Source organism: Lissotriton vulgaris, unplaced genomic scaffold, assembly GCF_964263255.1.
Source record: "Lissotriton vulgaris unplaced genomic scaffold, aLisVul1.2 SCAFFOLD_1329, whole genome shotgun sequence".
Lineage (NCBI taxonomy): Eukaryota > Metazoa > Chordata > Amphibia > Caudata > Salamandridae > Lissotriton > Lissotriton vulgaris.
The window spans coordinates 383669-411138 of NW_028255097.1; the positions used below are offsets into that span (position 1 = coordinate 383669).

A 27470-nucleotide genomic window follows, 5' to 3' on the forward strand; every position below is an offset into this window, starting at 1 on the left:
AAAGGGTATCAACACATCCGGGCGCCGCAGAAGGATTACAGGTCCAGGGAGGAACTAGACCGACAGTTTCGGTCTCTTTCTCTGCCAGGCGACCCAAGGAGGCTTTGATCAGCAAAACACTGTCAAAGCGAGAGGGAACCCCCTTCTCACCCATATAGCACCTTAGTGTGTGCTACACATAGAACCTCTAACACACTCACTGTAATTTATTTTTAATACCCCCACACATACTCACTTGGTCCTGAGGAAAGCCTGTTTCAAATTAAGAAAGGCCAGGCTGAAACATGTAGACCACACAGGACACTGGAGGTCATAATCCATACTCCACTGTGTCCGTCTGCCTTTTTAATGTGCCAACAGATACCCAGTTTTATTAAAATAGTTTTACCCTCGGGTGCTGGGACTTCGGTATGGCTTTTTAATTTTTAATTTTTCACCTTCATACTCACCACATTGCACACTCAGCAATCATACCAGCTCCGCAGTAACCTGGCGTCGAAGCACACCCGGGGCACGCTAGGTGCCACTGCGGTGGGGCCCGATGATGAAGCATGCCACCAACTAGGTTGGTGGGTGAGGGCTTTCAAATAAAACCTACTGGTTTCCATTGACATACGTACTCCTTTGAGTCCTTTTTGTTTAAACCTAGCTAGTCTCTTTTGATTTTGAATATATAATATTGGGGATCCAGACTAGCTTACCTAGTCCTCCCTCTCTCCTTTGATTAAGTGAAAATCTCCCTCTTCCCAGGGTTGTGGGCAACCACCGATGGGAACTGTCGCTCTCTAATGTGGCTCTGGAGCCCTCACCCGTAATCCTAGCAAATCAGTCATAAATCTGACTAAAAAAAAAGACAACCGACACCATGAGCCTCTGCAGCAAAAGAAAGTAAAAAGCCGGCATGCGTTGCGGAGAAGGGGATAAGAAAATGGCGGCTGGTGAATCCAGCACGGTGCGTGGGCAGCGGCCCACTGATAGTGGCCGGAGGGAGCAAGAGGTGCAATCCAAGGGCAGAGAAGACCACCAGGCACGGGGTACCAGAGCTGGTGCCAACAGCACAGGCGGCTAAAGACGGAGTGCCGAGGAGGCCCAGTCGTCTGAGTCGGGAGGGAGTGACGGCTGCGGAGCGGAGGAAAACAGTGAAGTTTCTGGTTGCTGAGTACCGCAAAAGCACAAAAAGGCAGCCCACATTTACCTGCATGAGGGCCGGCGGTGTGGCAGCAGAGGGGCGGGCACCGACCAAAGGTGAGGACGACCAAGGGGCCATGACTTCACGAGGGTTGTGACCACTTCAAAACTTGATTTGCTGGCCTGGTTGTGGATGGCTGCGGGGTTCCGGTTGTGAGGTCCAGGAGCACACAGGGGTAAGGGGGCAGCGTGGGGGCCGTCATGGAACACAGAGCCGGGCTAGTGGCAAGTCAGGAGGGAGTGGCGGCTACGGAGCAGCGGAAAACAGCAGAGTTGGCTGGCGGCTGAGCACCGCAAAAGCACAAGAAGTAAGGCTGCTAACTCATAACTGCATGAGTGTCGGCGGCGTGGCAGAAGCGGGCAGGCACGGACTAAAAGTGAGGATAGCTGTGGGATTCCGGCCGTGAGGTCCAGGAGCGCACAGGGGCAAAGAGGCGGCGTAAGGGCCGCAGTGGAGCACAGAGCTGGGCCCGTAGCACCACAGCAACAAATAACTCACAAGGGCATGAAGATCTGATGGGCTCTGGATGGCCCTGGAGGCGCTGTCTGTGTGGTTCCGATGAGGTAAAGGGCTGGTGGCCCCGGCGGACAACAATCGGTGAGTGCGGGCAGCATAGAGTGGGATGAGCCATGCCATAATATAATACCTGTAGATCAAGACCACAGAAGTGTCCACCCACACTTATCCACACAGAAAGGCCACAGTGCAATGCAGGAGCATACCGTACTCTGAAGCGTATGGTCCAGAATATAACACCAGGCTGGAAGGCTAGCAAGCAATCAATTACAGCAGTGGAGAAGGTAGGAGTCACGGTTAGTATATGGCCGCTGCAAAGATAGGAACTAGAGTCAAAACGGCCTCAGCAGGTAGCAAACCGCAGGGGGGACGAGAAGGGGAAGGTGCAGTCTGCCCACATACAGACTACTAGACACCATGGGTAATACGCTGCCAAGAATAGCCAAAAACAGAGGGTGCAGGTCGGAGCAGAGCAACTGCACAACTTTTGGCCCTAAAGAGCCAGGCCACCTGAGAAGCAATATGAACACTGTACAATATGAACACTGTACCATCGAAATATGGGCTGCAGGAAGCTCCGGGACAAAAATTTGGAGTGTTGGGGCGGGTGAGGAGGTGGATTTCATTATCCCGGGCTAGGGTATGGCTAATCAGGTTACATTGGCCCTTAGCGTCCTGACATGGCTAAATGATAGAATTAAGCGGAGTATGGTACAGCAATACCTATTCAGCGACACTCCTGATCTAGTCCTACTGCAGGAGACACATCTGAAGGGCAATTGTTACTTGGCACTCAACAGGTTTGGATACACCTTCCTGGCACATGCGGGGTTTACCTCTGGCTCTAGAGGAGTAGCTATACTAATGAGGAAGGTAGTGCCTTTTATACCAGGACGTACATGGCATGATTCTCTGGGTAGATATGTGGCACGGACAGGGACTTGGGAAGGATGCATTCAACTTATGCTCCGTCTATGTACCCCCAAAGCTCCACGTGGAAATGCTTCCACTGCTAAGCAAACTAATACTGGACCTAACCCCGGGGATTCTCATGCTGGGGGAGATATGCACGGTACGGTGTCCCAAGACCTAGATAGAGCCAAGCCATCCTCCCAGGTGGGGATGCCGAGCCATTGCGGACATTTGTGGAAGCGATGGGACTCCTAGATCTGTGGAGAGCATAACCCATCCACTAGGCAATACACGCACGTATCAGCAGCACATGGCAATGGATCCAGATTAGACTACATTTTCATGCAGTGTGTGCAAGTCGCCCAGTTTAGGGACACGCAGCATATAGCGAGTGGCATATCGGACCACTCCCCAGTGGAGATGTCCCTGCGAGGTCTGGCACGAAACAAAGTTCTTCCACCACGTATGGATACCTGGCTCCTTAGGGATCACAAATTCCAGTTTAGAGAACGCACATAATAATACTTCATACAGAACACAGGTTTGGTTACTTCACAGTGTGTGTTGTGGAAGGTTTTCAAAGTGATTGCAATGGGCTATGTCCAGGCAGAGATGGGGGGGCAGGAGAAATGAGCGCCGCACTCTGCGCCGATATAGACCAAGAGATCACAGCACTTGAGGAGCACTTGGGATAGCGGGGGGAGACAGACTCAATACTTGAACATACCCTAGGCCTCAAAGAGAAGGAGCTTAGGGACCTGGAAGAATATGCTGCCCACTCTCACGCAGTAGCAACGCAAAGGAAGATAAGATGTGGGCGATAAAGCCAAACAGCTAATTGCCTGGTTGGAGAAGAGGGACCGAGACCGAAACTGGGTGGCTGAAATCCGGGATTTAGAGGGTATACGATGTAGGGCAGGATCCAAATTGGCAAAGGCTTTTACGCAATATTATGAAAAGGTATACCAATCGGCCTCAGCCACAACGGAAGAGGAATGCATGTGATTCTTTAAAGCTATTGCACTGCTGACACTCACAGCGGAAATAGCAAGGCAATTGATCAAGACTGGACAATGGAGGAGGTTGCCAGTGCCATAAGAGAGGTGCAATCAGGTAAAGCAGCGGGCCTGAATGGGCTGCCCAGAGAAATGTTTAAATGCGTAGCAGACACAGTGGTGCAGCTCATGCTGGACATGTTTTGGACAGAGCGGGAGGAAGGACATCCACCAGAGGACCTTATGTTAGCCATAATAGTGGTCATTCCCAAACGGGGTAAACCAATGGAGTTATGTGGCTCTAATAGCCCCATCTCTTTGCTCAACTTTGAAACCAAGGTACTGGCAAAGGTGTTCGTCAATAGACTCAGACCCATTACTTCCACAATAATTTACCTGGACCAATCAAGTATTATGCAGATCCAAGATGGGCGATGGATAAGGAGCTCAGTCAGGGAGCTCCCGGGCAAAGCATCGCCTTTCGGTGATAATCCTGTAATACCAACCCCACCCTCTGCCCTTTGAGTCTCCTCCCCGGGGATTGTAATACTAGTATCTGCTATATTTGCTATGACTCTACATGCCAAAATTGAGGCAACACGACAACAACAAACAAAACTTCAAACACTGTCATCAGATTCCAGCATAATGGCAGATTGCCCTGTTGAGCTGCTCAATGCAGCTGAGAGGAGTTGGGCTCCGGATTCACCCTTTGGGTTATAATCCCTTGGCTTTCACCTACCTTCCGGTGTTGCCCACTGTTGCTCTGCATCCCGGCACAATTGGTTTCCCACTGGCAAGTTTGCACTTGGATTTCCTTCCAGACGATGGCCCTTCATGTTTTCCCACTGCGGCACCCATGGTCCCCGGGATCATTTCCCCCGGTCGGAGCGGGGAGAGAGCATTGGAGTCCAGTCTTCAGCCCTCTCACCCCTCTCTTGCGGTCCAGAAGTCGGGACAGCCTTTACTACATGGGTTTTGAGGTCTGTGTCTCATCCCTACTTTCGAATGGCTGAGGTATTGTGGGACTGGCGATCTTGGACGGAGTCCTGGCGATCTCAGATAGAGTCTGCCTTCCTGGAGGTAGGAGGTTTTCAACAGGAGTCACAGCTTGCTGCCTGCCTCGTTCGTGATGTTGTTTTCAGCAACCTTGTCTTTGCCTAGCAACGGAACAAAAAATAATTCTTTAGCTCCAGCACTGCCCCATGTATGCTTGCCTCCTCCACAAAACCTCCAGTGGTGTTTTACACCTAATCCATTTTGGTCTGCCTTTGCTTCTGATCCGGTGGTGATGTACAGGCCCCGGGCGTGGCCTGCTTCTACAGATCCGCTGGACAAACTTACTTCCACCGCCTTCTGCCTGGTTACCGATCCCCCTCTGCTCCTTGCGGAGTTTGCCTGTGTTTATCCCTTGCTCTGCTTAACCCCTCCTATGTTGGACATTTATTTATTTATAGGTTTGTACCGTGCTGGAATAGACTCCCGGAGGAGTATCTCTGCGCCTGTGACCTAGAGAGCGCTTTCAGCAAGTCCAAAGGAAAATGATTTATGACTGAAACAGAAAGGTCTTAAGTTGTTTCCTGAAACTCAAGTGTTCTGTACATTTCCTAAGTGACAGAGGTAATCCATTCCACAGGGTGGGGCCGGCTACGGACAAAGCCCTACCACCCGCCTTACTTTCTTGGCAACTGGCACTGTTAGGAGCAGCTGGTTACTGGACCGGAGAGATCGCACCGGAGTGTAAGGTACAAATTTATATGTCCAGTATGTTGGCCCTAATCCATTTAAGCTCTTATGGATAAGGCAACAGGTCTTGAATATCACCCTTTTCCGAACGGGGAGCCAGTGTAATTTATCCAAGAATGGTTTGGATGGCGTTCTTTGAGGGGCATTTAAAACCAGCCTTGCTGCTGTATTCAACACAACCTGGAGTTTAGCTTTAACTCCCTCGTTGGCTGACAGCAGGAGCCCATTGCAATAGTCTAAAAGACTAAGAATCAGAGCCTTCACCAAGGTTTTTCTGGTGGCATCTGGTAGCATGGGGAAGACTTTCGAAGAAGGCCGATCACATGAAAGCAAGTGCCCACCACTGAGTTGGGATGTTGCTTCAGAGAAAGATCTCGATCCAGGCGTATCCCCAAGTTTTTCACGACCAATTTGGGTTCAGGTACTGGCCCAAGATCCTGCGGCCACCAATCTGGGGTCCACAGGATCTTAGCTTCTCCAAAAAGCAAGACCTCGGTCTTCCCCACATTGCATTGAAGGCAGTTTGATGACATCCATTTGGCTACTGCCTTCATGCCATTGGAGAAGGAGACCTTCACTTCGTTCGTGAGATGCCTAAAAGGATACAATAGCTGGGTATCATCCGCGTAAGATACGGTGATGAAACCAAACTCTCAGGATGTTTGCCAGGGGGGCCACATAGATCTTAAAAAGAGTCGGGCTAAAACAAGAGCCCTGTGGCACCCCTTGGCAATCTCCATCTCAGCAGAACGATATGTACCCATGCTAACCGTTTGGGTCCGGTTAGATAGAAAGCTTTTTAGCACAGCTAAGGCCGTGTTCTTCAGCCCAATGTCAGCAGATTGTTCGAGTAAGATACTGTGAGAACAAGTATCGAACGCTGCTGACAGATCTAGCAGCACCAGAACAATGGAGAAGCCTCTATCTTGATATCTATGGAGATCATCTGTCACTGATAGTAACGCGGACTCCGTACCATGTTTGGGCCTAAAGCCAAACTGAGAATGATTCAAGCAATTGGTCTGCTCAAGAAAATTGGATAAGTGCCTATTTACGTACTTTTCAGCTAATTTTCCCATAAAAGGGAGTAGAGATATGGGTCTTAGATTAGACAGATTAGTCCATGGGATAGTAGAATTTTTCCTGATTGGTCTGACCGATGCTCTTTTCCATTCTCTAGGCACCTGACCATTTGCTAATGACAGATTCACTATTCTCTGAATGCCTGGGCCCAATATATTCCCAACAATTGGCATTATTCTTGCTGGAATAATGTCCAGTGGGCTTCCACTCTTAATTTGATTAATATAGCCATTTACCTCCTCTAAGGAGATTGGAGGGAATGTGCTAAGGGAGCATGAGGGGGAATTAGTTGGAACCTGTGGCATTACCACACCTCCTGTGGCGGATAAATTAGCATTGGTAATGTTATCGTAGATCCTGTCGATCTTACTGGTGAAGAACTGTGCTACTTCGTCACATAGTTGCTGTGACGTCAGCTCTGGACTCTCACAAGCTGCTGCTTGACAAAGGACTGCAGAACTTGGTACAGCACCCTAGGAGCATTTCCTGCAGATGACAGGAGGGACGCAATATGAGTCTTGCGTGCCAATCGAATAGCTTTATGGTAAATTGAAAGAGCCGACCAATAAAGATTCCTGTCGTCCTCTCTATGGAATGTTCTCCATACTTTTTCCAATTTCCTGGCTGCCCGTTTTAGAGAGCGTAGTTGCTCCGAAAACCACACTTCATGCTTCTGAGCAGGGCGTGATTTAAAGGTTTTCAAAGGGGCAATTGTATCCACTGATATCTGCATAGCTTGGTCAAATTTGGCTAGGGCACTGTCCACTCCGTCCGTAGAGCAGACTGAGGGCTCAATAAACCCTTCTTGGAAAGCGTCCGGATTGACCTTAGAGCGAAACATTGATGTCTGTATCTACTTTTGTGTCAACTGTGTTGCACGTTATGAACCTATGTAAAGTGCACTGATACCTCCGGGCCTAGCCAGCACTAAATAAAAGTCAAAAAATAAATATACCAAAGAGAAGCACGAGGCTGAACCTCTGTCGCCTATACAGGGTAAAGCATGAGGTGACATCGCACCCGACGGAGGACGCAGCAGTGCTGTCGCTAGAGGCCCATATGGCATTTGACAGCATCTAGGGGCCGTACTTATTCATTGTCCTGTCTAGGATGGGGTCTGGGCCAAAGTTTTGAGCCCAGGTTCAACTTCTATACTCTGACCCACTGGAGAGAGGTCGTGTCAATGGGGCAATATATAGACCATTCGCAATCCACAGAGGCACGCGCCAGGGATGTCCACTCTTCCCGATTGTCTTCGCAATGGAACTAAATAGAATAAATAAATAAATAGAATAAATAGAGTTGTAGGACTTAACGGCGGCCATATTGGTGGTGATTCTTTGTGTACCATCATTTTCTGTGTGTCCTTTCTGTTTGGTCTGTCCCACGTAGACTAGATTTGGACTTTCTAAATGTGGTTGCTGTGTTGTATGTGACTTCTGTATTGAAGGAAAGGAATTTGTATTTGGTGAGATAAAAAATGCATTGAAAACTTTCACTAACTGTAACAGTCCTAATGTTGTCTACGCAATCTTGTGCCCATGTGATTTAATCTACGTGGGACAGACCAAACAGAAAGTCAAATTACGGATTTCACAACACCAGAGTCGTATTAGGTGTAAGACCGAGAAAGCACCTCTCGTGGAACACTTTGTCGAAAAAGGACACACAGAAAATGATGTGAGATGGACTGTGATCAGTCAAGTAACACTATCGCCGAGAGGGGGTGACCTCTCTAAACTACTAAATAGAGAGGAACTCAAATGGATTCTGCGGACTGACAGTCTGAACTCAGGGCTGAACCAACAGGAGGACTGGACTAACCTGGCTTAATGTTTCACTGTATTATTATGTCAGCTATGTCCGTCAGTATTGATACTTTGTAGGTTGTCTATATTCAATAATCTAAGCTCTTTTCACCTTCCTGTATCCACATGAATGTTTGCACGTTAATTGCATGGTTGTCACATCCCCAACTCCTCTCTCCGGGTACACAAAGAATCACCACCAATATGGCCGCCGTTAAGTCCTACAACTCTTTTCACCCTGGCATGTGGCTCCCGCTATAGCCAATCACAGAACTGCATATAGCTTGGCTCCCCCGTCCGCCACAGTAACGGCGAGGGATGTTATCCGACCTTAATCTTAAGGTAAGAACTACTCTGCTAGCTGCCATGACTCGGAAACTGTACGTTTTTCAGCAGGGACCAGCCTCTAACCTCCGTTAATCTGTTTGCAGGCTTCTCCCCGTGCGACTGAGCGATCCGCTGGCACACCCTTTTGCATTACCTGCCGTTCTGCGGTTAAGTTTCCCTTTAATTGACCAGTTGATTCCTTGTAAATTCCTCCTCGACTGTATTGTTAATCCCCTTACACTTTGCCCTCAGGAGAGTGTGCCCCGCCCATCCAATCCCTCGGAACTCCACACCCTTCGAGTTCCCGCCTCGGTAAGCTTGCGCATGCAATCCATTTCGTTATTTCACTTTTTTCGAAAAGACCGAGCGGCATTTAACCTAATGGCTCTGTCATTTATAGATACCAGCTGGCCCCGAATCCCTGCGGCCAGCCCCCGGTGAGCAGCTCTTCATTGAGCGTACCCCCCCACCTGCTCTCGATCGCTCACTAAGCACGGAGCAGATACCGATTTCACATGACCCCGCCTGATTCGTATAGCCTCACTGTGCTTGCGGCATGCACCGTTGTCACGTTATTTAGTTCTGAGTGCTAGCTACTTCTCTCTTAATTGTCGATCTTCCCTTTACGTATCTTTGCGCTTGTGCACAAATTAGTCACCACGCTAGTTTTCACAATGCCCAGGGTCATCGGTGGACATAGAGGTCTACCCACAATTGCGTCGTTCCATCAGGGAGGTTCACCACTAGGACCCTATTTTTGTCAGCATGTTGTAGGCATGCACGAATCACTTCTCAGAGACTGGTTAGTCACACGGAGATCCCTCTCCTTATCGTCGCCGTTCACTGCCTTGCACGTGTCGCTAAAAACGTGGAACACCACAGCAATCCATTACCACAGTTCCTTTCACTGCATATTGCATGGTTAGCCACGGTAACATAGAGCGCCTCACTTTCGAGCCGCGTAACTATATTTTACTGTACCTCCTTTTCCTGATTTTCCCTCTCTATTTTCCCCTTGGGCTTTCATGGCTTGTTAAAATTAGGCAACATTTTTGTCCTGATGATGATCCCTATGACTCCTTAAAAGAGATCGAAACGCCGTCGACTGTATAAAACACCATATACTGTGTACTGTATTAACTGCCTAGGTTGGCGAGTAATGGTGTTTATTGGAATTTCTGTTATTGAAGCATTTACAGGAAATAACAGCTTTTGCCTAATCACTCTGGTCTACTTTTTAACCTTTTCTACCTTATGTTAAAGTGTATATGTCTGGGTACATTCTTGTGCCCTCCTCTGTGGAAATGTTGAAGGTATTCAATCAGAATATTCTTTTCTAAAGTAAAAATTGGACCTCTGTCTGGCTGGACAAGTCACTACTTAATATAGTGCCATTGTGTCTATATTTATTTTGTGCCACTATTCTCTTGAGCTTGGGACCATTGTTTTTCTAAAAAGGGGAATTAACTTGGCCCAAGCATAGTAAACATGGCTTGCGCTGGCCTCTAGAGCTGCAAAGAGGAATGTAGCAAGAGAATGGGGTGCAGCTGAGCCATCAAGGGTGTGGGCCTGGATACATGACCTAGATTGGTGTCAGCAAGCCGAAAACGTGGTTTATACGAGTAGAGGATGCCCAAACAAATGGGAGAAAGTCTGGACCCTGTGGGAAAAGAATAGAAGTTAATAAACATTGGAGCCAGGGAATTGTTAAAATTGAAGGAATTAATGCTCAAGATGATTAGCTACGAATCATGAGATTGAATTGTTTGTAATTGTACTACTCCCTAAACTAAGGATGCCCTATTTCAGCCTGTATTGATATTGTATATCGCTGTGTATCAAGCAACTGGTTAATAAAAATAATTTTTTAAAAATCCCCCTCTTCCCAAATTTTAGGAACAGGCAGACTTGTCAGAAAACCAACATTTTCTACACAGTTTTGGCATTTTGCTGGCACATAGCCTATTTTGTGTGCTATCAACCTCGTTCCAGTTAGTGGTGGAAATGGGTGTGAAAGCAATAATGGACTTGAAGGTTCACCAAGAACCCGATATTCCCAGAGCCAATAACCGAGCTGCGAAAAATAGATACCAAGGAAACCTACATATTTCCGAAAAGGGAACAAAAATATAGAGTTTAGAAGTAGTGATTATTTGCACATCTTCGAAATTGTGAGTACCATTTCAAGCATGTGAATTAGAGGACATTTTTCAAAATGCCTTCTTTTTTACACATTGTCTTACATTTGGATGGCAGAAATACAAAGAAAGTTAATTGGTAATAACACTTGTTCTACTATTCTGTGTTCCACTTAGTCTCCCGATAAAAATGGTACCTCACTTGTGTGGTTAGGCCTAGTACCTGCGACAGGAAAAACACATTTTTCTTTTTCACAATGTGCCGAGCTGTGGATTTTGGACCCCAACTCTGCCGGCACCAAAGGAAACCTAGCAAACCTATACATTTATAAAAACTAGACACCCAGGGGAATCCAGGATGGGGTGTCTTGTGTGGCTCTCACCAGGTTCTGTTACCCAGAATCCCTTGCAAACCTCAAACTTTGTAAAAAAAAATACCAAAAAAACACTTCTGTGATGGAAAGTTCTGAAATCTGCAGGGAGCCACAAACTTTCACCCACCCAGCAGTTCCCAAAGTCTCCCACACATTTTCCTCACATTTTTGTGATGGAAACTTCTGGAACCTGCAGGGAGCCACAAACTTTCACCCACCCAGCATTCCACCAAGTCTCCCGATAAAAAAGGTACCTCACTTGTGTGGGTAGGCCTAGTGCCCAGACAGGAAACAGCCTAAAACTTACTATGGAGACTTCAAAATCGTCGATTACAAAAAGACCTTGTTCTGCGAAGGAGTCACCTGGGTTTTTGATCCCGGGCTTGACGACCATCGAGGGAAACCTACCAATCCCAGACATTTCTGAAAACTAGACACCCAGGGAAGTCCAAAGAGGTGTGACTTGTGTGGATCCCACAATGTTTTCATACCCAGAAATTTCATGTTAACATCAAATTTAGCTGGAAAAAAATATCACATGTTTCTCACATTTCTGTGTGGGAAAGTTGTGGGATCACTGGGCTGACACAAATATTTCAAAACCCCAGAATTCCCCCAGGTCCCCCAATAAAAATGGTACCTCACTTGTGTGGATGGGCCAAGTACCCATGGCAGAGAAGGGCCCAAAACATTTTGTGGAGACATCAAAATTATCAATCACAAAACGACCTGGTTTTGCAAGGGGGGCACCTGCGTTTTTGGTTCTGGCCTCAGCGTCCATCCAGGGAAATCTATCAAACCCACACATTTCTGAAAACTAGACACCCGGTGGAGTCCAGGGAAGTGTGACTTGCGTGGGTCCCCCAACGTTTTCCTACCCAGAATACCTTGCAAACCTCAAACTTAGCTGAATTTTTTTTAATTTTCTCACATTTCTGTGTGGAAAAGTTGAAATGTTGCAGCTAGACTTTTGTTGAAATATATTAGTAGGTTCCTTGGACTAAGGATGCTCGGACTCCTGGACACCGTTGTTTGCTGTCTCTTGCAGACTCTGTGCACTAGAGAGATGATCCCTTACTTCGAATCGAGAAAAGCTCTCATCTCTACAAAGCTCTACAGTTTGAGTACAAAGGCTTCATTCTTGATCATTCTTATTCTCTCATCAGAAACATTTATTTAGTGTTCTGAAGCCAACACTTTACTTATTTGCTTAATCAAATGCACTTTTTCATGACCTGCTGTTAATTAAGATTAAAGGTTTTCCTTTGTGGAACACACTTTCTGGATGTTCTGTATTCTTTATATAATTTTGGTACCCGTGATGTTTTTGCTTATACTATAATATCAGCTTTTAAACTATTTACATTTGTATGTTTAAATTTGAGATTTAAAATCCTTATTATCAAATGACTAGATCAGACTGATTTGTTAATAAAACTTTTTAAGTTTACCTCAACTCTTTCTCATTTCCTGTGGAGCTTACTAGTTTCACCATTTATGGAAATAAATGTAAATGCTAGCTCTACGTCACCTCTTCATGTCGGCCAACAAAGGTCCATACAACCAATGGCAGGGTGGTATAACAATGACACCCGTAGATTAAGAGTAAAGAACCCCTGCTCAATCGCTCTGTGCAACATTTATGTTACACCTCTAATAGACTGGCTCCTCTCTCATCATGGCTCAGTCAACATTTTGGAGGACGACACCCACATTTCTCTCAGCTAACCAATCACCCAAACCAATTGTAAACTATATGTGGAGAACTAATACTGAAACATGCTCAAAAACTGAAATTCTAGTGGTGGGTCCAATACACATCTTAAAAAACACTGATACCTTGAGCTCTCTGTCCAATTTTTGGGGGTACTCTTCCTCATCAAAAATAAAGCATGCAGCTTAGGAGTTATATGGCATGAAAGCATCAGCCTAAACTTTCAAGTAGGAACAGACTGTCAAGTCATCTTTCCACCAAATCAAAGATTTCAAATGATGTAGAAGCTGCAGATTGATTTTCAACTTAATAAGCACAATCCTATACCTGCACACCTCAACGTTCTTCACTGGTTCAAGCCAAGGACAGAATCACCTTTAAAAGTCTCCTTAATCACAGATGATATTTTCTAACGCCATGGGGGCTCTTCAAAGATAAAAAAAAAAGTATATGCAGATACCATTACAAAATTACACGCTTGCAGCACTGTGGTATAACCCCAAAACTAGGATTGATACACCTAACTTTGCTCCAGAAACATGGGGCATCCAAGGGCATTTTACAATTCAAAGATCTTTTGGATGACAAAAATCGTCAGTTACCTTTCGCTAGTTTAGCTCATACTTATAATCGTTCGGCACTAGACTTCTACAGTTTTTTAAAGTTAAAACTCAAACTATCTAAATTTAGAAAACCAAACGTTCTTTCCTTACCAGGTTGACTATTAAGTTGGCTTAGGTCTTGTCACATTGCTTCTAAAATATATATAGGATACTATCTAGTCCTCCCCCGTCCCAACAGTCTTCCCTTGCCATTAAATGGGCCAATCATTTTAACAAAGAAACAATTGGACACATCTCGGACGAAGGATGGCGGAACATTAACAAAATGGCCTCTAGGGACAGAATTGGACCATTTATTTTCCAGACGAAATTCTTTGCTATGCACCTTCTACACTGGACCCCTGCTAGGCGTCAAGCTGAGGATGGAAAATGTTGGAACTGTGGAGATGAGACTGGTTCCCACCAACATATGTTTTTTCACTGCAGGCTTTTCAAATCCTACTGGGACCAAATCCAGTCCCAATTGTCGACAATTTTCCACTTCTCCAAAGTTTTAGATTACCCTACAGTAATATTAGAACCCAGAGCATCCAAATCTTTGATCTTGACTTAAGCTGTAATGATATGGCTCTTCTAGACCTACTCCTCTCGGTTGCTGTGATGGTTATTTTATTGGATTGGAAATCTTTCATCCACAATTCGCTTCATACTTGGTGGGTGTGGGTATCATTTTTAAGAAATGCCCATAATTCACACTCAAAAATAAGGTCCTTCCCTCAGACATCCTCTATCTAGAGCTCCTTAGACACATTTGCTTCATTATATGGATAATGTACACTCTTTAATCTATTTATGGGACTTAGCTGTGCATTCCCCTTCACCCCCTCCTCTCCTTCCCCTTTTGCCCTTTCATTACATTCTTTGTTTGCCTGACAAAGTCAGGTGCTACTCCTGGTTACATTTCTTGCCAACTTTAGACATGTTCTCAGATTATCTCTGGTCTTATTTCAATAGGCTCTACTATAAGGAATTATTAAAGGCACACAACCCTATACCTTGTTTTACCAGACTTCTTTGTTTATTTTTCTGTTCCACTTATGTGTATCTTCCTTGTTTTCGGCATTATGTTGTCCTTTGGAAAGATTATGTACTATTTCACATTTTATTCTATGTACTGTAATACAATGAATTATTTTGTACTAGGACTACTTCTTGTTTGACGCAAATCCTATGCATCTTTGTACTGTACTCTGCTTATTTAAATGGCAATAAAATTATTGAACATTAAACCTTTCCCCTACACTTACCAGGGCATCAAAGGTGTGCCCTTTAAATACCTGGAAGAAAATACATTGTAAAATACACCCCAGCATGTAGTCTACGCTCAAATCGTAACACCCAAAACCAAATGTAAAAAGAGCAGCCAATGAAGGTTATTTTATTCAAACGTGGGTAGCCCTCACGTTTGGAGAAACTGGTTTAGCAATAAGTGCCATTCCCAATCTCTGATCCAGTACAAGACCCACCAGTACTATCCTGCAACCAACACTATAGCATACTCCTATCCATGCTTACTGTCAGACATTCCATCTGCCGATGCTCTGGTTTGGTCTTTATCGGTCTCTCCTGTTCTCGCGTAACTCTCCTGTGGGGTGGGACTGTTTTCATGGATAGCTGCAGTGTATGCTTCTTAGATGCCTCTAAGCCCGGAACCGATTTAGTTGTGCAATCTGCGCTTTAAAAGTAAAACATCTGATGCATGCAATAGGCCTTACAACTATGGACAATATCAGAATTAAAACACATGTACATATTAAGAATCTGACCTACAACCAGAGAGCACACCGAAGAATGATTATCATAGCACTCTGTTATGCATAAATATACTTGGTCATGCAGCAAGCAGAAGCATGCACCGTTCCAGAAAAGGATATTAGACCGTAGATCATCAGAACAAATGAGCGTTGGAGTGAAGTTTAGAAACTGTGTAGAAGTCTTGTTACCGTAAAATATCAGCATCCGCCCTGAGGGAAAACAAAATCACAGGGCATGAAAAGTCAGTAGTAAAATATGACGCAGAAACTTCCATAGTCACAACACTTTGCATATAAAGGAAGAGGCGAGACAATCCATGCCAGCAAAAACTGAAGTTCAAACATACACACTTCCGTCACCATCTCTGTAATTCTGCCCTGTGCCTTTACGTCCTTCAAACAGCATTTACCCATAAACTACTGAATTTCCAGTTTGTTTTACACAAGGTATGTCGCCTGTCAGGCAACACAAACTGTGGGTCAGATGGGATTACTACACTTGTTTTAGGAGCAGTCAGAGAGGCGCTGAAGAGGATTCCTTCTGGTTTATCAGTCAAAAACTGTGCAAGAGCAACATGTAAAGTGCCAATGTTTGAACAGGGAAGAGGATGTGGCTCAATGGCTAGAGCAGCCGACCTCGTAGCTGGGGTCCAGTGTTAGAGTCAAAATCCTGTGATTCTGAGCAAATCACGTAATCGCCCCATGCCTCACAAAGAATGAATGTGTTCATCTGTAATGGAAATGGTGCTCGAATAAAGCACTCCAATACCTTTGGGTCGAGTTTGCACATATATAAAAAAAACTCCTACAAAAACAAGCACTGGTGTTGCCAATAGGTCTCGCAGTAGGAAAGTTTGAGCTATTGGTTGTGTAAATGACAAAGCCCTTTATGTATTCAAAATGATAACAGTGAAAGGCATTGTTATTTGCCATTGTAATAGTTCCACCTGTCGTACTGCGAGATCTATTGGCAACGTGAGTGTTTTTCGTGTGTGAGTGGCGTTGTGTGTGTGAGTGGCGTTGCGTGTGTGAGTGGCGTTGCGTGTGTGTGTGGCGTTGCGTGTGTGTGTGGCGTTGCGTGTGTGAGTGGGGTTGCGTGTGTGAGTGGGGTTGCCTGTGTGAGTGGCGTTGCCTGTGTGAGAGGCGTTGCCTGTGTGAGAGGCGTTGCCTGTGTGAGAGGTGTTGCCTGTGTGAGAGGTGTTGCCTGTGTGAGTGGCGTTGCCTGTGTGAGTGGCGTTGCCTGTGTAAGTGGCGTTGGCTGTGTGAGTGTGGTTGGCAGTGTGAGTGGCGTTGCATGTGGCAGTGGCGTTGCATGTGTGCGTAGTTGAGTGGCGTTGCGTAGTTGAGTGGCGTTGCATGTGTGAGTGGCGTTGCATGTGTGAGTGGCGTTGCATGTGTGAGTGGCGTTGCATGTGTGAGTGGCGTTGCATGTGTGAGTGGCGTTGCATGTGTGAGTGGCGTTGCGTGTGAGTGGCGTTGCATGTGTGAGTGGCGTTGCATGTGTGAGTGGCGTTGCATGTGTGAGTGGCGTTGCATGTGTGAGTGGCGTTGCATGTGTGAGTGGCGTTGCATGTGTGAGTGTTGTTGCGTAGTTGAGTGGCATTGCGTAGTTGAGTGGCATTGCGTAGTTGAGTGGCATTGCGTAGTTGAGTGGCATTGCGTAGTTGAGTGGCATTGCGTAGTTGAGTGGCATTGCGTAGTTGAGTGGCGTTGCGTAGTTGAGTGGCGTTGCGTAGTTGAGTGGCGTTGCGTAGTTGAGTGGCGTTGCGTAGTTGAGTGGCGTTGCGTAGTTGAGTGGCGTTGCGTAGTTGAGTGGCGTTGCGTAGTTGAGTGGCGTTGCGTTTGCTATTACTTTATATTTACATCGGAAGGATGAACCGCCCAGCTGACATTACTTGAATTCAGAATTCTAACTGCAGAACGCATGTTGGTCAGTAGCAGCGTTTAACTTTAGCTCGTTGACCAATCTGGGTATTGAAATTATCAACACATTGTCAGCTTGTTGCAGTTTTGGCAATTCCGCCATGCCTTCCTTATAAGCCACCCCCGTACTATTCACATTTATTAATGTTTTAATTGTGTGCATTTTTTTTTATAGCAGCTCAGGTTGGAAGTATTTAGAACTGGATAAATAACGCACAGCTCTACAAATTGCGGCCACTTGAGCGTACATTAGGAGCTGTTAGGAGTGGCGCTGATGACTTCCTTCTCTGCTTGCATGTGCCGTTTCTTTTTTGAGCCCTCATAAAAACTAATCTGCGGTCGGAAGTAGCTCTGAAGTTTTATCGTGATTTACTGAGCCAAGAACCCGATGCTGAGATGGGTCACTTGTAGGTCATGGGTTCGGCTGCGCAGATGAAAAAATGACGCACTTTTTAAGTGGCTCTACGAAAGAAAACAAGCATTGGCCAATGTAGAGCATGAAAAGAGGTAATTACTAGGCCGTGAGGGATGTTAATTAGGGGGGAGGAGAAGTAAGTGAGGCCGAGCCTGCTGGGGGAAGCAACAGATGGCTTTGGCACATTCCAATGAAGTCTGGTGGGGGGCGGGGGTGGGGAGCAGGCATATGGTGTTTGAGTGAGCAGCCTTTGATGTGCGAGCGAGATGTCTAGCGGAATGCTCCTATAAGAATGCTTCACATTTTAATAAAATCAAAAGGACTGGGCTAACGCCAGGCCATATAATAAAAAATAAGGTCTATTTCCTAGTTTGCTGCTGCTTGCTAATAAATTCCCGCCACATTGCTCGAGGCTCTTAATTATTTTTCAGCACAGAGTTGTATTTTTCGTCCCTTGTTCACATGGCAGGACCTTTCGAAGGCGGAGCCCGGGCACGCCCTCTCAGCACACCTGCCGGCTACCGGCAGGATGTGTGTGGGAGGTTTACGTACAGGCCGTCAGGAGGAAAGATAACGCCGGCTGGATTGCACTGTAGGACATCCCAACATCCAAGTGAGTCAGCCGACAGGGATGTGTGAAGGCCCTGCTGGCGGGGAGTGAGCAGAGGGGGTGGGCGGGGATGACACGCCAAGCCGAGGGGCTGGGGAATTCTACAGAGGGCACGAGCACAAAGGAATGACGTGCAGTGCAACACGGAAACAAGTATTCCCGCAGCTTCCAGCTTCAACAGGCACTTCGCTCCTTTCTGTCCTGTGTTGATCCTCTGCGGAACACTTTGCAGGCCTAGCAGGGCTGACGTGGTTGAGAATCTGGGCGATAATAGGTTTCAGTGTACCTTTGTCCCAGAGAGCGAGGCAGGCAGGAGGGGAAAGAAAGACTTGAGAGGGAAATAGATCACAGATAAAGAAAGAGATTGGAGATAGAGAGAGAGCGTGTTGGAGAGAGATCGAGGGAGAAGCATCATGCAGGGAAAAGGGATCGAAAGAAAGGGAAAGAAAGAGGGAGCATCATGCTGGGAAATGTCCACATTAAAAGAACACGAATGGATGGAGATAGAGAGAGAGCGTGTTGGAGAGAGATCGAGGGAGAAGCATCATGCAGGGAAAAGGGATCGAAAGAAAGGGAAAGAAAGAGGGAGCATCATGCTGGGAAATGTCCACATTAAAAGAACATGAATGGAAATTTTAAAGCTTGGAAGTGTAAACGGGAGACAGATGTTTTTTGGTTGTTAATAAGTATTAATGGGAAAAAAGTAATGTTTCGGAAGAGCCTGGTGCGGGAATGCGAGCGAGGGGAGGCAGGCAGATTACGAGGGAAGCCGGATGGGGGCGGGAAAGCCTGGTGGGAGGCGTGAACGCCGGATGGGGGTGGGAAAGCCTGGTGGGAGGCGTGAATGCGCGAGGGGAGGCAGGCGGGAGGCAGGCGGATTGGGAGAGAAGCCTGATGGGGGCGGGAGAGCCTGGTGGGTGGGAGTGAATGAGGGGAGGACTGGGCTGGGCTTGCATGCGATGCGCGTGCATGTACACGGGCACTGCATGAAAACCGCGGGGCTGAAAGCCCTTTGGTTTGAAGATGTTTTCGCCACATGAATTCTCGCTACGCTCGATGCGCTTGCGCGCATCGATAGGTCGCGAGACCTAAAAACCTCCAAATGCTGGATGTCATAACACCAAATGCTGGGATTTAAGATGACAAATGTTGTTGGAAAGCAGTTCTATGTGAGGGTTTGGGAAACTATGCCGCCCTGCCAGCCAATATAAATTTTTTTGCCTGGCCATAGGCGATCACCCTCACCCCGTTGCACAAGTTACTTACCTTCGGTAACGATATACCTGTAAGAAATAGTAGTTAGTATTAGATTCCTTACCTTAGAATATCCCCAGGCATCAGACTGGATCCGGAAACTTTTGCGTAGCAGTACTCTTGCGTGTCGGTAGGCGCAGCCTGCGTTCCGCGTCTGTCGTCGGCGTAGTTGGCGCCGGGATGATGTCACCGGAGCACTTAGACACCGCCCTCCTGCGCTGACGTCAGTTCCTATACACAGCTTTTCCGCGCCAGAAATGCAGAGCCATGATAAAAACCAACACTGGTGCCATGAAACTAGGGCCCTGTAAGGGGATGACCTTAACCCTAGATATCGGTTCGCAGAACGGGGAGGATGGGTGGGGCGGTAAGGAATCTAATACTAACTACTGTTTCTTACAGATATATTGTCACCGAAGGTAAGTAACTTGTGCATCTGAAAGAAACAGGTTAGTATTAGATTCCTTACCTTAGAATAGATACCCCAGCAATACCAACCCCGGGGGTGGGTCTGCGAACCAATGATCACACCAGAAAGGCCTGGAGAACGGAACGGCCGAAAAAGCCATCTCTCCGGACTTGGCTGTCCAGGCAGTAGTGTGTTGCGAACGTGTGCAGCGAGGCCCACGTAGCTCCCTGACAGATGTCCTGCAAGGGGACTCCCCGACCCAGGGCAGTAGTAGCCGCCGTGGCCCGAGTGGAATGGGCACGTAGCCCCACAGGAGGTTCCTTTTTAGCCTGAGTAACAAGCCTTGATGCACAAGACGTCCCATCGAGAAATGGTCCGTTTGTGCACCACCCATCCCTTCTTAGCGCCCACGTAACCAACAAAGAGTTAGTCATCCACCCGGAACTGGCATGTGCGATACAGATAGAATGAGAGTGCACGTTTTGGGTCTAGAAGGTGGAGCCTCTCTTCCTCTTTCGAGGGATGCGGAGGCGGAAAGAAGGTGGGCAAGGTGATGGACTGCCCGATGTCGAAGGCTGGGACTACCTTGGGCAGGAAAGAGGGTCGCGTCCGCAACACAACTTTGTCCGATGGACAGAAAGGAAAGGAGGTTTAGAAGAAAGGGCCTGGAGCTCACTCATTCTCCTGGCAGAGGTGATGGCAACGAGGAATGCAGTCTTAAGAGTAAGGAGGCGAAGAGGACAGTTATGAAGTGGCTCGAAGGGAGCGCACATCAGAAAATTCAGAACAAGCTTTAAGTCCCACTGAAGCATCACAAAAGGAACATGAGGAAACACATGAGAGATGCCCTTCAAAAACCTATTTACAACTGGGGACTTGAACAAAGAGGGCTGATCAGGGAGCCTTAAGAAGGCGGAAATGGCAGAGAGGTTGCCTGCTGGGCAAGAGAAAGAAGAAAGAGGAGAACCTTTGAAAGAGGTGCAGAAAGGGGATCCACAGCCTTTGCTGTGCACCATGCCACAAATTTGTTCCGCCTGCAGGCGTATACCGATTTTGTGGAGGGACGCCTGGCTGCCAGAATCACATTACAGACTTCAGGAGGCAAGTCAAATGGCCTCAACTGCCGCCGCTCAATCTACACGCATGTAAGTGGAGACTGGACAGGTTCGGATGGAGGACCGTCCCCTGCTGCTGCGACAGAAGGTCCTCCTGAAGAGGCAGACAAATCGGGGGAACAGACATGCTGAGTAGCTCGGGATACCAGTATCTTCGTGCCCAGTCCGGAGCCACAAGGATGACGTGGGCCCCGTCGCGTCTGATCTTCTTCAGCACTCTGGGCAGAAGAGGTATAGGCGGAAAGGTGTACAACACATCGCAACTCCACTCGCGTCGAAAAGCGTCTCTGAGCGAGTGCCGCCTTGGAAATTCCAAGGCGCAGAACTGATGACATTGCACAATCTCTTCTGTGGCGAATTGATCTAACCAAGGCTCTCCCCACTGCTGAAAGAGGCCTTGCGCCACGTCCGAGTTCAGACGCCATTCATGATCCATCATGCACCGGTGGCTGAGTTCATCCGCCCTTGCGTTCAGAGAACCTGCCAAGTGTTGATCCACCAGGGTCACGCCCTGATGTTCCAGCCACTGCCAGAGGCGCAGAGCCTCTCCGCCCTGTTTGTTGCAGTACCACATGGCGGTGGTGTTGTCTGTGAACACCTGCACTACACTCCCCCGGACAGAGGAGAGGAATGCCTTCAGTGCAAGCCGGATCGCTCGCAGCTCCAGAAGGTTGATGTGGAGCGGGACTCCGCCGGAGACCAGAGGCCTCTGAGCTCCGCCTCTCCCATGTGGCCCCCACAGCCCTGGAGGGACGAGTTAGTCACAACTACCTGCTTCGGTTGGGGTAGGGAGAGGGATCTACCACTGACCCAATCGCGGTACGTGAGCCACCACTGCAACTGTCTTGCAGTGCCCTCCGAGATCAAGACATGGTCGGACAAGTTGCCCTGATGCTGGGCCCACTGAAAGTTCAGGTCCCACTGCAGAGCCCACATCCGCCACCTGGCGTGAAGCACCAGAAGGATGCAGGAGGCCATCAGCCCCAGAAGCCGCAGCGTCAACCTGACCGAGACTCAGGATAACGGCTGAAAGATCGGAATCAGAGCCTGAATATCCTGAACCCGCTGTTCGGGAGGATAAACTCGAAACTGAGCAGAGTCTAGAACCGCTCCGATGAAAAGGAGCTTCTGAGAGGGACACAGGTGTGACTTTGGCACATTGATGGAGAACCCCAGCAGGTGTAGGAGGTCGGCTGTAGTCTGGAGGTGGCGGACGACTGTCTGGGGCGAGTCCGCCTTCAACAACCAGTTGTCGAGGTAGGGGAAAACTGAAACCCCTAACCTGCACAGATGAGCTGCGACCACCGCCATCACTTTCGTGAAAACCCGTGGGGCGCTGGTAAGGCCGAAGGGGAGCACGGTAAACTGAAAGTGCTCGTTGCCTACCGTGAACCGCAGGTAACGCCAGTGGGCCCGCAGGACGGGGATGCGAAAATAAGCGTCCAGCAGGTCCAACGCTACCATCCAGTCTCCCGGGTCCAGGGCAGCTAAGACCTGAGCAAGTGTCAGCTTCTTGAACTTCTCCTTCCGGAGGAAGCCGTTGACGTTCCACAGGTCTAAGATAGGGCGTAGGCTCCCTTTGCCCTTCTTGGGAACCGGAAAGTAGTGGGAGTAACAACCACACCCTACTTCTGGCCCAGGAACGCGCTCAATGGCCCCCTTGGCCAAGAGGGCCGTAACTTTCTCTCGCAGAAGTTTCAAGTGATCCCCCGACACACGGTGGTACTGCGGTGGCATGGCTGGAGGGACGCCTCGAAGGAGAGGGAGTAGTCTCTTCGGCCGATTTTGCAGCACCCACCTGTCCGAAGTGATGTCGCATCAGTGGAGGAGGTGATGGCTAACCCTGCCCCCCACTGGCGTCAGGCTGGCCTGAAAGCTCGGTCTAGGAGGGCTTTGAGGCAGATGCTGCGGGGGTGGATGTGGACTGGCCTCGCCGTTGTCCATTGGCACCGCCACGGCGGTTACCATGTCCGCCACTGCACTGGATGATAGTCTGCAGCCCATGGCTGGCAGGACGTGTGGGGGGCGCCCCTTCCTTGGCCACGAAAGGAGCGAAAGGCAGCAGTTTGCCGGTGCGGGGCCGACAGGCCCAAAGACTTGGCCGTAGCCCTGGAATCCTTAAAACGCTCAAGCGCACTGTCTACCTTGTCACCAAAGAGGCGACGGCCATCAAACGGCATGTCCATAAGGGTGTTTTGGACATCAGCCGAAAAGTTGGCAGACCTCAGCCAGGCGTGGCGATGAATCGCCACCGTCGTTGCCATCGCTCTGCCTAGCGAGTCAGTTGTATCCAGCCCAAACCGGATGTAATACTGTGCCGCATCTCGACCCTCCGCAAGGGCTTGGACGAGTTTAGCCTGGGCCTCCTCCGGACATTGTGGCAGCATGTCCACAACAGTGTCCCACAGAGAGTGGGAATAACGGCCCAAGAGGCGCGCAGTGTTAACTGACCGCAACCCCAAACTCAGTGAGAACATCTTCTTACCGTACTGTTCATACCTTTTGGATTCCCGATCGGGGGAGACGTCGGGAATGCAGTCTGGGAGTTAGAGGCCTGTATGACCAGGCTCTCGGGAGTGGGGTGGGTGGACAGGAAGCAAGTGTCGCCCGGAGCCGGGCGGTGGCATCTGGCCACATTCCTATCTACAGGGGAACCTGCAGTTGGCCTGGACCAAGTGCCCAGAAGAACGTCAGACAAGGCCTCATTATAGGCAACAGAGGCTCCGAAGAGCTTGCTTGCGGTTTAAGGACCTCAGTGAGGAGGTTAGTCCTCACGGCTGCGACAGGGAGTTCAAGGGATAAGGCCTTGGCCGCCCCACTATAGGCAGCCCCCTCCTCCGAAGTCACGGTAGGAGGAGAGACAAAACAAGTGTCTGGCGAAGTGTCCAAACCCCCCAAAGTCGCCAACGGCGCCTGGACCAAAGTCGCCGACGGCGCCTGGACCAATGTCGCCGACGGCGCCTGGACCAAAGTCGCCGACGGCGCCTGGACCAAAGTCGCCGACGGCGCCTGGACCAAAGTCGCCGACGGCGCCTGGACCAAAGTCGCCGACGGCGCCTGGACCAAAGTCGCCGACGGCGCCTGGACCAAAGTCGCCGACGGCGCCTGGACCAAAGTCGCCGACGGCACCTGGACCAAAGTCGCCGACGGCGCCGGGACCAAAGTCGCCGACGGTGCCGGGACCAAAGTCGCCGACGGTGCCGGGACCGAAGAACCCGGCCCGCTTGGGCTCCCAGTCGGGCGCGCGGGGCCCAAAGGCGTCGCAGAACCAGACGGAGGTGTGAGCGACCTCATGGCCGTGAGGCAGGCATCGATCTCCTCCGGCGTCGCGTTCTGCCCAGGGACCGTCTGGTATGGAGTAGGCCGCGACGCCTGCGGGGGCGGTGTCGCCCGAACCCCCGGCCGCGTTGCGCGAGCGACGTGGGGGCAGGGGTGCGGGAGGGGAGTCAGAAGAGCAATATTGCTTCTTCGACTTCTTGTGCCTCTTACCTGAGGACTTGGAGCCCGAGGAGTGGTGTCGACTCCCGGAGCTGTGTCGACTCCCTGAGGTGTGATGACCTGCGACCGATCCCTCGACATCCTTCCGGGCCGACTGACGGAGCTCGAGGCGCTTGAAGTCGGGGCACGACTTGTCATCGTGGTCGGGCCCCAGGCAATGCAGACACCGGCGATGGGGGTCGATAACCGACAGTCGGCTGCAGTCGACGCAGGGCTTGAACCCGGGCATCCCTACCGGCACCGCCTGAGTCGTTCGACTTCGAAGAAAGATCAAAAATGATGGAAAAAGTTTAGTCAAAAATTGACTAAGGGTACCACTTTTTCCGGATCGGCGCTTGCTGGCACGAAAAAAAGAACTGACGTCAGCGCACGAGGGCGACGTCTAAGTACTCCAGCGGCGTCATCCCGGCACCAAAGACGGACCCGGAGCCGCAGACAACGCCTACCAACGCGCAAGGGTACTGCTACGCAAAGTTTCCGGATCCAGTCTGACTCCTGGGGATATTCTAAGGTAAGGAATCTAATACTAACATGTTTCTTTCAGATAGAAAGACCATCATCAACCATGAAGCTTGGTGGAGGAAGACCTGTTCACTGACTGTCACACCACATCCGGACTTTGTTGTCGAGGGGGCATCCTGTGGTCACTCCTGTCCTCTACGGCCATCATCAAAGTCAGTTGTAGCAGCATGAGAATGCAGTCATGAGCACAAACCTTTTTCCCTGTACAGTAGGAGGATTGATTGCAGACTCCGCCTGAGGAAAGTGCCACCAGGGCATTGGACTTCATGATGTCAGAAATATGCAACGTTTCAAGAACTGAATGTAAAAGATTGTGTGTGTTTTCACGTTTGCCTGGACTACTTGTGTGTTGCACAAGATGGTAGTCACCTTTATGCTTGGCTGTCAACGCCTACTATGACTTGAGTGCACGCAAGTATGCATCACCTCTTTCCTTACCCAAAAAAGTTATCTGTGTTCAGGAGTAGAGGAGGTATTGGGAGGTATCCGACCTGAGCCCTTTCAACTAGTCCTCTTCATAAGTGAAATCTATCCCTCATGTTTCTCCTCTGAAATATCAAACGCCCTGGTAATTGACCTCTCTGCCATTCTACATCCACCTAGGTCAACCTAAATGGTCCATGAGGGAAACCGGAATGCATACCCCACAAGATGATCACATAAGAAGCACACATGTCCCTGTTTGGAGGGGCACTGTAAAACTCAAAGGGTGCAACCTCACTGGATTGGACAAGTCTGGCCACCAGAGAAGGATAAACATTGGTCTTCTCAGTCAGTGCTTATTTCAGCACAAGAAGACAGGACAACCTAATCAGAGCAAGGAATGCTGCGGAACCTCCACTTTCCTTACGGTCTGAGACTCAATCAGGAGGATCTGATGAGATGCCACACTAGAAACTTTCAAGATAAAGGAAAAACTTGGCTGCCTGCACAGCGAGCTGGAGTGCCACTGCCAGGAGGAAGTGACCTAGGATATGACTGCAAAAGGCCCAGCTGCCTGGAAGCAGCTCTTTGCAAAAGTCCTGAGACAGAAGAACATCCCTGACTGCTTCCCATGAAACATACACAAAATCATCTCCATCCAAGAGAGGCATATGTGCCATTAGCCTTCGAGAAAGATGAGACTGCTCGAACTTACAACCCTTTCTTTACTTGTAGGGGACATGTACCAGTCTTTCCAACCGTCCTGGAAGTTGTAAGGAAGATAGAAACAATCAGGAGTGTGGTCCCATGCTATTATCTGGAAGCTATCTCGAGTTATGGATACTTGTAATAACTTTGTGAGGTTAACTAGTTCTGGAAACACTGCAGTATAAATCCCCAGTCAAGATCCTGTTGTCTAGAACAAAATCAAACTATCCAGCAGACTTTCTATTGTCCCTGGACCCAAGGTGACTTTGCGACTGCAAACTCTCGATAGTGACTGGTGGATTTCAAGTGACAGGCCACTATCCATTTACCAACAACTCTGGGACACCTAAGATGAACTAACACACCAAGATGAACTGGCAACTAAGCCACTGTCCCTTCATTAGCCTAGAGGCTCAAGTAACTGCCCCACCACAGAGGGCAGCATTGACTGATAACACCTCTTCCCTTAGGGCATTAAGAGGAAGATCCTAAAGGGTTGTTTCACATATCAGAGGGTCCTGGGCACATACTCTTACATCATCGTGGTAAGGGTACAGGGAACATTCATTACAACAGCCCTGAAAGAAATCACTGCAAACTGAAATCAACACTATTTTGTCTTAAATATTCAGACTAAAAACGCTTTGAAGTACTTAATAATTGAATGCCTCGGAGGACACCGAACTACACCAAATCCAAGGACTACAGACCTCAATCAGATAACATTGGCCATTTGGTTCCATGTTATAATAAAGCATATTACCTAGCATTAAGAAGATACTAACATGTTTGGGCCTGGCTCTCCATCCCAAATGATACTAAGCACTTCTGGCTTTTATTTTCATCGGTGCTTAGGGCGTTTGTTTCGCAGTGACAAACTGAATGAATATTTTAGTAAGTGCTATCTCTGCTTCTACCACCGCAGTACTTCTTATAGTAATCCTGGTCTGCTGAACTCCACTACCGTGAGAGAGTAAAGTTCAAAAAGGGAAGACCTGGTTAATCAGTCTGTGTATAACAGTATTGTGGACACTCAACAGTTCTAAATGAAAATAACTGCTAAAGTAAATGCTCAGTAAAATCTGACTGCCTGTGTAATCCCAACTTCACACACTTGCATTTTATTAAGTATTAACCTAAATACTCATTTTGAAACAAATTATAGCACATAGCAACCACAGTAAATTCACTAAGTAATGACACTGTGAATCTAAATTCATATGTAGCACAACGTTAGCAAACCCACACACCGTACAAAAATAAGAACATAGCATGAGGGGGGAGACCTTAACTTAAGTGGTAACTGTAGATGGTGGTGTATATAGAAAAAGGAGACCCAGCCAACGGCATAATCCAGCATTCTTTGTCATCCGAGAATCAGCAGCAATGATGAAAAGTCTTGGGCCTTGCTTTT

At 48.4% G+C, this 27470-nt stretch overlaps 1 protein-coding gene across 1 annotated transcript in view; it reads right to left on the reverse strand.

Annotated features, from left to right (window-relative positions):
* The window catches only part of LOC147659246 (AP-2 complex subunit alpha-2), a 272868-nt gene that overhangs the window by 39327 nt on the left and 206071 nt on the right, over positions 1-27470 (reverse strand). Inside the window, exon 18 of the mRNA XM_086951859.1 lies at positions 15298-15389. Within this exon, the coding sequence (XP_086807985.1) occupies positions 15298-15389 (92 nt within the window). The remainder of the gene's footprint in view (positions 1-15297; positions 15390-27470) is intronic.